The 11060-nt window shown below is 63.4% G+C and overlaps 1 protein-coding gene across 1 annotated transcript in view; it reads left to right on the forward strand.

Moving 5' to 3' along the window:
• The window catches only part of SLC12A2 (solute carrier family 12 member 2), a 139749-nt gene extending 129173 nt beyond the window's left edge, over positions 1-10576 (forward strand). The window contains exons 24-27 of the mRNA XM_038742553.1: positions 3695-3781; positions 5438-5600; positions 7278-7345; positions 10413-10576. Of these exons, the coding sequence (XP_038598481.1) occupies positions 3695-3781; positions 5438-5600; positions 7278-7345; positions 10413-10548 (454 nt within the window). The 3' untranslated portion in view covers positions 10549-10576. The remainder of the gene's footprint in view (positions 1-3694; positions 3782-5437; positions 5601-7277; positions 7346-10412) is intronic.
• The last annotated feature ends 484 nt before the right edge of the window (positions 10577-11060 follow it).

Genomic DNA, 11060 nt, shown 5'->3' on the forward strand with positions numbered 1-11060 from the left:
AGAGCACTGTACTGAGCGCTTGGCGACATCTATCTAGAGACGGTCCCTGCCCGACAGCGGGCTCATGGTCTAGACGGGGGAGACGGACGATGATACTGAACATTCATTCATTCATTCATTCACTCGTATTTATTGAGCGCTCCCTGTGTGCAGAGCACTGTACTGAGCGCTTGGCGACATCTACCTAGAGACGGTCCCTGCCCGACAGCGGGCTCACGGTCTAGACGGGGGAGACGGACGACGAGACTGAACATTCATTCATTCACTCATTCATTCATTCAGTCGTATTTATTGAGCGCTCCCTGTGTGCAGAGCACTGTACTGAACGCTTGGCGACCTCTACCTAGAGACGGTCCCTGCCCGACGACGGGCTCACGGTCTAGACGGGGGAGACGGACCATGACAAACATTCATTCATTCATTCATTCAGTCGTATTTATTGAGCGCTCCCTGTGTGCGGAGCACTGTACTGAGCGCTTGGCCACATCTACCTAGAGACGGTCCCTGCCCGACAACGGGCTCACGGTGTAGACGGGGGAGACGGACGACGAGACGGAACATTCATTCATTCATTTATTCATTCATTCAGTCGTATTTATTGAGCACTCCCTGTGTGCAGAGCACTGTACTGAACGCTTGGCGACATCTATGTAGAGACGGTCCCTGCCCGACAACGGGCTCACGGTGTAGACGGGGGAGACGGACGACGAGACTGAACATTCATTCATTCATTCATCCATTCATTCATTCAGTGGTATTTATTGAGCGCTCCCTGTGTGCGGAGCACTGTACTGAACGCTTGGCGACATCTACCTAGAGACGGTCCCTGCCCGACAGCGGGCTCACGGTCTAGACGGATGACGAGATGGAACATTCATTCATTCATTCATTCATTCAGTCGTATTTATTGAGCGCTCCCTGTGTGCGGAGCACTGTACTGAGCGCTTGGCGACATCTACCTAGAGACGGTCCCTGCCCGACAACGGGCTCACGGTGTAGACGGGGGAGACGGACGACGAGACGGAACATTCATTCATTCATTCATTCATTCAGTCGTATTTATTGAGCGCTCCCTGTGTGCGGAGCACTGTACTGAACGCTTGGCGACATCTATCTAGAGACGGTCCCTGCCCGACAACGGGCTCACGGTCTAGACGGGGGGAGACGGACGATGACGGAACATTCATTCATTCATTCATTCATTCATTCATTCAGTCGTATTTATTGAGCGCTCCCTGTGTGCAGAGCACTGTACTGAACGCTTGGCGACATCTACCTAGAGACGGTCCCTGCCCGACAACGGGCTCACGGTCTAGACGGGGGAGACGGACGACGGGACGGGGGGGGAGACGGACGATGATACTGAACATTCATTCATTCATTCATTCATTCACACGTATTTATTGAGCGCTCCCTGTGTGCAGAGCACTGTACTGAGCGCTTGGCGACATCTATCTAGAGACGGTCCCTGCCCGACAGCGGGCTCACGGTCTAGACGGGGGAGACGGACGATGATACTGAACATTCATTCATTCATTTATTCATTCATTCAGTCGTATTTATTGAACGCTCCCTGTGTGCAGAGCACTGTACTGAGCGCTTGGGAAGCCCAAGTCGGCGACATCTATCTAGAGACGGTCCCTGCCCGACAGCGGGCTCACGGTGTAGACGGGGGAGACGGACGACGAGACGGAGCATTCATTCATTCATTCATTCATTCAGTCGTATTTATTGAGCGCTCCCTGTGTGCAGAGCACTGTACTGAACGCTTGGCGACATCTATGTAGAGACGGTCCCTGCCCGACAACGGGCTCACGGTGTAGACGGGGGAGGCGGACGACAAGACTGAACATTCATTCATTCATTCATTCATTCACACGCATTTATTGAGCGCTCCCTGTGTCCAGAGCACTGTACTGAGCGCTTGGCGACATCTACCTAGAGACGGTCCCTGCCCGACGACGGGCTCACGGTCTAGACGGGGGAGACGAACAATGATGGAACATTCATTCATTCATTCATTCATTCATTCATTCAGTCGTATTTATTGAGCGCTCCCTGTGTGCAGAGCACTGTACTGAGCGCTTGGCGACATCTATCTAGAGACGGTCCCTGCCCGACAACGGGCTCACGGTCTAGACGGGGGAGACGGACGACGAGACGGAACATTCATTCATTCATTCACGCGTATTTATTGAGCGCTCCCTGTGTGCAGAGCACTGTACTGAGCGCCTGGGAAGCCCAAGTGGGCGACATCTATCTAGATACGGTCCCTGCCCGACAACGGGCTCACGGTCTAGACGGGGGAGACGGACGATGATACTGAACATTCATTCATTCATTTATTCATTCATTCAGTCGTATTTATTGAGCGCTCCCTGTGTGCAGAGCACTGTACTGAACGCTTGGGAAGCCCAAGTCGGCGACATCCAGAGACGGTCCCTGCCCGACAGCGGGCTCACGGTCTAGACGGATGACAAGATGGAACATTCATTCATTCATTCATTCATTCATTCAGTCGTATTTATTGAGCGCTCCCTGTGTGCAGAGCACTGTACTGAGCGCTTGGCGACATCTACCTCGAGACGGTCCCTGCCCGACGACGGGCTCACGGTCTAGACGGGGGAGACGGACGACGAGACTGAACATTCATTCATTCACTCATTCATTCATTCAGTCGTATTTATTGAGCGCTCCCTGTGTGCAGAGCACTGTACTGAACGCTTGGCGACCTCTACCTAGAGACGGTCCCTGCCCGACGACGGGCTCACGGTCTAGACGGGGGAGACGGACGATGACGGAACATTCATTCATCCATTTATTCATTCATTCACTCGCATTTATTGAGCGCTCCCTGTGTGCGGAGCACTGTACTGAGCGCTTGGCGACATCTACCTAGACACGGTCCCTGCCCAACAACGGGCTCACGGTGTAGACGGGGGAGACGGACGACGGGACGGAACATTCATTCATTCATTCATTCATTCAGTCGTATTTATTGAGCGCTCCCTGTGTGCAGAGCACTGTACTGAGCGCTTGGGAAGCCCAAGTGGGCGACATCTACCTAGAGACGGTCCCTGCCCGACAACGGGCTCACGGTCTAGACGATGTAGACGGATGACGAGACGGAACATTCATTCATTCATTCATTCATTCACTCGTATTTATTGAGCGCTCCCTGTGTGCGGAGCACTGTACTGAACGCTTGGCGGCATCTATCTGGAGACGGTCCCTGCCCGACAACGGGCTCACGGTCTAGACGGGGGAGACGGACGACGGGACGGAACATTCATTCATTCATTCATTCATTCAGTCGTATTTATTGAGCGCTCCCTGTGTGCAGAGCACTGTACTGAGCGCTTGGCGACATCTATCTAGAGACGGTCCCTGCCCGACAGCGGGCTCACGGTCTAGACGGGGGAGAAGGACGACGAGACGGAGCATTCATTCATTCATTCATTCATTCATTCAGTCGTATTTATTGAGCGCTCCCTGTGTGCAGAGCACTGTACTGAGCGCTTGGCGACATCTACCTAGAGACGGTCCCTGCCCGACAACGGGCTCACGGTGTAGACGGCCGACGAGACCAACCGTGCGGACGGGGGTCCAGTCGGGACCCGGGGGGCGTCTATCACAAGTAACGATGGTATTTGCTGAACGCTCCCCCCCCCCCCCCCGTGTCTCCCCGGGTCAGGATGGCGGCCCTGCTCAGCAAGTTCCGCATCGACTTCTCCGACATCACCGTCCTCGGGGACGTCAACACCCGGCCCCGCAAAGACAAGTGAGGCCGGGGCACACGCGTGTGTTTTGCGTGTGCGTGTCTGCGTGTTTGTGCGTGTCCACACGCGTCCGGGCGTGAGAGCCTGGGAGCGTCCAGTGGACAGTCCGCGGGGCGCTGGGGACGGTGCGATACCGTCAGCGGTGTCCGTGTGCGTCTGCGGTGGCACGTGTGTGTCTGTGTGTTTTGGAGGGAGGGTGCACACGTGGGGCGGGGGGGGGGTTCGTGCATCCGTGTGTATGTTTTGGTGTGTGTCTGTGTGTACACGTGCATGCGTGTCGGGGTGAGGGTCGTGTGTGTGTGTCCATGTGAGTGCTTTGGGGTGTGTCTGTGTGTGTGTCCATGTGTGTGCTTTGGTGTGTGTGTGTGTGTGTGCGCACACATGCGTGTGGGGGGGGTGTTTTGGCGAGTGTGTGTGCGTGTCCATGTGTGTGTTTTGGGGTGTGTCTGGGTGTGTCCAAGTGTGTGTGGGTCGTGTGTGTGTGTGTGTGTGTCCCTGTGTCTGTGTTCATGTGTGTCTGCGTTCATGTGTGTCTGTGTTCATGTGTTTCTTTGCCTGTTGGGGTGTGTCCGGGTGTCTGTGTGTTTTTGGGTGGGTCCGGGTGTATGTGTATGTGTGTGTGTGTGTTGGTGTGTGTGTGTGTGTCCGTGTGTGTTGGGGTGTGTCCGGGTGTGTCCAAGTGTGTGTGGGTTGTGTGTTTGTGTGTGTGTCCAAGTGTGTGTGGGTCGTGTGTTTGTGTGTGTGTCCAAGTGTGTGTGGGTCGTGTGTGTGTGTCCCTGTGTGTGTGTGTGTGTGTGTGTGTGTGTTCATGTGTGTCTGCGTTCATGTGTGTCCGTGTTCATGTGTTTCTTTGCCTGTTGGGGTGTGTCCAGGTGTGTGTGTGTGTGTGTGTGTGTGTTTTGGTGTGTTTGTGTCCGTGTGTGTGTTTTGGGGTGTGTCCGTGTGTGTATGTTTTGGGGTGTCTGTGTTTCCGTATGTGTGTTTTGGGGGGGTGTCCAGGTGTGTCCGTGTGTGTGTTTGTGTGTGTGTGTTTTGGGGTGGGGTGTTGTCTGTGTTTCTCTCTGTGTGTTTTGGGGTGTATCTCTTTGTGTCTGTTTGTGTGTGTGTGTGCGCGCATGTGCATGCAGTTGTGGGGGGTGGGTGTGGGTCATGTGTGTGTGTGTATGTGTATGCGTCCCTGTGTCTGTGTGTCTGCGTTCATGTGTGGCTGCGTTCGTGTGTGGCTGTGTGTCTGCATTCATGTGTGTCTGTGTTCATGTGTTTCTTTGCCTGTTGCTCTGTGTGTGTGTGTGTGTGTGTGTGTTTTTCTGTTGGGGGGGGGCGGCTGTGGATGTGTGTGTGTGTGTGTGTGTGTGTGTGTGTGTGTGTGTGATATAGTAATAATAATAATAATGATAATAATGCCAATGGTGGTAGCTGTGAAGCGCTTCCTCCTCCGTGCCAAGCCCTGTACTAAGCGCTGGGGCGAACCCGAGTCCCATCCCGCGGGGGAGGAAACTGAGGCCCGGGGCGGGGGGGGGGGGGGGGGAAGGGGCTCGCCCCAGGTCAGCCGGGATGGGAGCCCGGGGACCTCCCGCCGCCCGGCCCGCCCCCACCAGCTCCCTCTGCGTGTGCACCCGTGTCACGCGTGTCGCGGCGTGTCGCGGCGTGTGTCGCAGCGTGGCGGCGTTCGAGGCGACGGTGGAGCGCGTGCGCGTGCACGAGGAGGAGGAGGAGGAGGACGGCGGGGGCGGGGGCGGGGGCGGGGGGCCCAGCGCCGCCCCCCGGGAGGAACGGCCCTGGCTCGTCACCGACAACGAGCTCCACCTCTACAAGACCAAGGTCGGTCAGGGGTCAGGGGTCACCGGGGGGTCAAGGGTCGGGGGTCACCGGGGGGCGGGGTGGGGAGGTGGGGCGGGGGTCACCGGGGGTCAGGGGCGGGAAGATGAGTGGGACTGAGGGGTCGGGGGTCAGAGAGGTCAGGGGTCACCGGGGGTCAGGGTGGGATGATGGGCGGGGTCGGGGGGCGGCAGGATCAGGGGTCTTTGAGGGCCGGGGTTCCGGGGGGTCAGAGGTCAGCGGGTCTGGGGTCACCGGGGGTCAGGGGTGGGACTGAAGGTCAGGGGTCAGCAGGGGCTGGGGGCGGCCGGATCGGGGGGCCTTCGAGGGCTGGGGTTCAGTGGGGTCAGAGAGGTCAGGGGTCACCGGGGGTCAGGGGTGGGAAGGTGGGCAGGGTCGAAGGTCAGGGGACGGCGGGATCAGGGGTCTTTGAGGGCTGGGATTCAGGGGGGTCAGAGGTCAGCAGGTCAGGGGTGGGAAGATGGGCGGGACCGAGGGTCAGGGGTCAGCTGGGGATGGTGGGATCGGAGGTCTTTGAGTGGCGGGGTTCAGCAGGGTCAGAGGTCAGCAGGCCCAGGGTCACGGGGGGTCAGGGGTCACTGGGGGTCAGGGGTGGGAAGGTGGGCAGGGTCGAGGGTCAGGGGACGGCGGGATCAGGGGGTCTTTGAGGGTTGGGGTTCGGCGGGGTCAGGGGTCACCAGGGGTCAAGGGTGGGAAGATGGTTGGGACTGAGGGTCAGGGGTCAGCAGGGGCTGGGGATGGTGGGATCAGGGGTCTTTGAGGGGTGGGGTTTGGTGGGGTCAGAGAGGTCAGGGGTCACCGGGGGTCAGGGGTAGGAAGATGGGTGGGGCTGAGGGTCAGGGGTCAGCTGGGGACAGCGGGATCGGGGGGGGGGGGTCTTTGAGGGGTGGGTTTCGGTGAGGTCAGGGCTCACCGGGGTCAGGGGACCGCGGGATCACGGGTCTCTGAGGGTCGGGGTTTGAGGGGGTCAGGGGTCACGGGGTCAAGGGTGGGAAGATGGGTGGGGCCGAGGGTCGGGGGATGGTGGGATCAGGGGTCTTTGGGGATCGGGGTCCAGTGGGGTCAGAGGTCAACACGTCGGGGGTCACCGGGGGTCAGGGGCGGGAAGATGGGCGGGGTCGGGGGTCAGCGCGGGACCGGGGGGGGCTTTGAGGGTTGGGGTTCGACGGGGTCAGAGGTCAGGGGCGGGAAGTTGGGCGGGGCCGAGGGTCAGGGGTCAGCAGGGGCTGGGGACGGCGGGGTCATGGGTCACCGAGGGCCCCGGGGGGTGGGTTTGGTGGGGTCAAGGGTCAGCGAGGGAGCGGGAGAACAGATGTTGGCTGGGGGGAGGTCAGGGGTCATGGAGGGCTGGGGATCCGTGGGGTCAGGGGTCACGGAGAGCCGGGGGGTGGGATCAGTGGGGTCACGGGGAGAGGGAGGGTCGGGGGGCGGCGTGGGACAGGGGTCATCGACGGCCTGGGGTTCGGTGAGGTCAGGGGTCAGCGGGGGGGGCGGGGTCAGAGGTCACCAAGGGGTCACCGGGGGGGCGGGAAGCCCGCCGGGCCTGGAGGTCGGGGGTCAGCGGGGGGCCGGGATCGGGGCGGCCGTCAGGCCTGGGGGGTGGGGGTCGTCAGGGGGTCAGGGGTCAAGGGTCACCCCGTCCCCCCCCCCCCCCCGCAGACCTTCCGCCAGATCCGCCTGAACGAGCTGCTCCACGAACACTCGGCCTCCGCCAACCTCATCGTCATGTGAGGACCCCCGACCGACCCCTGACCCCCGGGGTCCCGTTGCCGGGAGGGGGCGGCCAGAAAGTAGCCCGGGACCCCGCCCCCGACCCCCCTTTCCCCCCCCCCGGACCCTCCCCCATTCCCCGGGCCCTCCCCCACCCCCTTTTCCCCCCCCAGGACCCTCCCAAACCCCCCTGTTCATTCGTTCATTCATTGTCATATTTATTGAGCGCTTACTGTGGGCAGGGCACTGTCCCCTGTTCACCCCCTGGACCCTCCCCCACCCCCCTTTTTCCCCCCTAAGACCCTCCCCCATTTCCCGGACCCTCCCCAATCCCCCCGTTCCCCCCCCCCGACCATCCTCCGCCCCCCCAGTTGCCCCGCAGCCCCCTCCCCACCCTCCCGTTCCCCCCATGGATCCTCCCTCGTCCCCTTTTTCCCACCGAGACCCTCCCCCAGGCCTCTGTTCCCCCCCCTCCGGACCCTCCCCCATCCCCTTATCCCCCCATGGACCCTCCCCCACATCCCAGTCACCCCCCAGTTGCCCACCAGCCCCCTCCCCACCCTCCCGTTCCCCCCGTGGATCCTCCCTCATCCCCTTTTTCCCACCGAGACCCTCCCCCAGGCCTCCGTTTCCCCCCCGGACCCTCCCCATCCCCTTATCCCCCCATGGACCCTCCCCACCCCCCTATTTTCCTTCCCAGGACCCTCCCCCACCCCCAGTCGCCCCCCAGTCCCCTCCCCACCCTCCTATCCCCCCCCCCCCCCCCCGTGAATCCTCCCTCGTCCCCTTTTTCCCACTGAGACCCTCCCCCAGGCCTCTGTTTCCCCCCAAAGACCCTCCCCCATCCCCTTATCCCCCCGTGGACCCCCCCACCCCCCTATTTTCCTTCCCAGGACCCTCCCCCACATCCCGGTCTCCCCCCGCAGTTGCCCAGCAGCCCCCTCCCCACCCTCCCGTTCCCCTCACGGATCCTCCCTCATCCCCTTTTTCCCACCGAGACCCTCCCCCAGGCCTCTGGTTCCCCCCCCCCCCGGACCCTCCCCATCCCCTTATCCCCCCTCAGACCCCCCCACCCCCCTATTTTCCTTCCCGGGACCCTCCTCCACATCCCAGTCACCCCCCAGTTGCCCCCCAGCCCCCTCCCCACCCTCCCGTTCCCCCCACAGTTCCTCCCTCATCCCCTTTATCCCACCGAGACCCTCCCCCAGGCCTCTGTTTCCCCCCCCGACCCCCCCCACCCCCCTTATTTTCCTTCCCAGGACCCTCCCCCACCCCCAGTTGCCCTGAAGCCCCCTCCCCACCCTCCCGTTCCCCCCATGGATCCTCCCCCAGGCCTTCCTTCCCCCCCCCGCCCCCCGGACCCTCCCCATCCCCTTATCCCCCCGGGCCCCTCCGACCCCCCTATTTTCCTTCCCAGGACCCTCCCCCCACATACCGGTCACCCCCCGTTGCCCCCCAGCCCCCTCCCCACCCTCCCGTTCCCCCCGCGGACCCTCCCTCATCCCCTTTATCCCACCAAGACCCTCCGCCAGGCCTCTGTTTCCCCCCCACCCCCCCTTATTTTCCTTCCCAGGACCCTCCCCCCACCCCCAGTCACCCCCCAGTTGCCCCCCAGCCCCCTCCCCCCCCTCCCATTCCCCCCATGGATCCTCCCCATCCTCTTTTTCCCACCGAGACCCTCCCCCAGGCCTCCGGTTTCCCCCCCCCCCGACCCTCCCCCATCCCCTTATCTCCCCCCGGACCCCCTCTGTCCCCCTATTTTCCTTCCCAGGACCCTCCCCCACCCCCTGGTCCCCTCCAGACCATTCTCCACCCCCCCAGTTGCCCCCCAGCCCCCTCCCACTCTCCCGTTTCTCCCCCATCCCCTTTTTCCCACCGAGATCCTCCCCCAGGCCTCCGTTTCCCCCCCCCCCGGACCCTCCCCCATCCCTTTATCCCCCCATGGACCCTCCCCACCCCCCTCATTTTCCTTCAGGACCCACCCCCAGTCGCCCCCCAGTTGCCCTGAAGCCCCCTCCCCACCCTCCCGTTGCCCCCATGGATCCTCCCCCAGGCCTCCATTCCCCCCCCCCCCCCGGACCCTCCCCATCCCCTTATCCCCCCTCAGACCCCCTCACCCCCCTATTTTCCTTCCCAGGACCCTCCCCCACATACCGGTTGCCCCCCAGCCCCCTCCCCACCCTCCCGTTCCCCCCGCGGACCCTCCCTCATCCCCTTTATCCCACCAAGACCCTCCGCCAGGCCTCTGTTTCCCCCCCACCCCCCTTATTTTCCTTCCCAGGACCCTCCCCCACCCCCAGTCACCCCCCAGTTGCCCCCCAGCCCCCTCCCCACCCTCCCATTCCCCCCATGGATCCTCCCCATCCTCTTTTTCCCACCGAGACCCTCCCCCAGGCCTCCGGTTTCCCCCCCCCCGACCCTCCCCCATCCCCTTATCTCCCCCCGGACCCCCTCTGTCCCCCTATTTTCCTTCCCAGGACCCTCCCCCACCCCCTGGTCCCCCCCAGACCATTCTCCACCCCCCCAGTTGCCCCCCAGCCCCCTCCCACTCTCCCGTTTCTCCCCCATCCCCTTTTTCCCACCGAGACCCCCCTCCCCCAGGCCTCCGTTCCCCCCCCCGGACCCTCCCCCATCCCCTTATCCCCCCATGGACCCTCCCCACCCCCCTTATTTTCCTTCCCAGGACCCTCCCCCACCCCCAGTCGCCCCCCAGTTGCCCTGAAGCCCCCTCCCCACCCTCCCGTTGCCCCCATGGATCCTCCCCCAGGCCTCTGTTTCCCCCCAAAGACCCTCCCCCATCCCCTTATCCCCCCTCAGACCCCCCCCACCCCCCTATTTCCCTTCCCAGGCCCCCCCCCCCCACCTCCAGGTCGCCCCCCAGTCGCCCCCCAACCCCCTCCCCCCCCCCCCCCATTCCCCCCACGGATCCTCCCCCGTCCCCCTTTTCCCCACCGAGACCCTCCGCCAGCCCCGGTCCCCCCCCTTGGTCGCTCCCCACCGTCCCGGGACTGACGGCGTGTCCCCCCGCCCGCCCGCCCGCCCCCCCCCCGGCCGGCCGGTCCCGGGGCGGAGCGTGTCGCGCAGGAGCCTGCCCGTGGCGCGGAAGGGATCGGTGTCGAGCTCGCTGTACATGGCCTGGCTGGAAGCCCTGTCCCGCGACCTGCCCCCGGTCCTCCTCGTCCGCGGCAACCATCACAGCGTCCTCACCTTCTACTCCTAGGCCCCCCGACGACCCCCGACCCCCGACCCCCGACCCCCGGGGTCCTGCCTTCTCCCGCGACCCCGGGGCACCGCCGCGGCGCCCTCACCTCCTCCTCCCAGGCCGCGACCCCCGACCCCCGGTGACCCCCGGTGACCCCCCGTGACCCCGGGGTTGGGCGCGGCGTCCTCCCCCCCTGCCCCGAGGCCGCGACCCCTGACCCCCGCTGACCCCCCGGGGTCCGGGAGCATCCTCCTAGATGACCTTTGACCCCGAGGGGGGGGCACCGCATCGCCCTCCCCTACTCCTAGCTGTGACCCCTGACCCCGGGGTGGGGGGGGGGGAGACCCCCTCAGAGCATCCTCACCGCCTGGGATCCCTGCCGACCCCTTCACCTTTGACCCCCGGGGGTCACCTTCACCTTCCGCTCCTGGCTGACCTCTGACCCCAGAGGAGGGGCCCGCCCCAGCGCCCCCCCTTCCAGTCCTAGGGTTCCCCCCCGGTGACCCCCCGCCGACCCCTGACCTCCGACC

Source organism: Tachyglossus aculeatus, unplaced genomic scaffold, assembly GCF_015852505.1.
Source record: "Tachyglossus aculeatus isolate mTacAcu1 unplaced genomic scaffold, mTacAcu1.pri scaffold_131_arrow_ctg1, whole genome shotgun sequence".
NCBI lineage: Eukaryota > Metazoa > Chordata > Mammalia > Monotremata > Tachyglossidae > Tachyglossus > Tachyglossus aculeatus.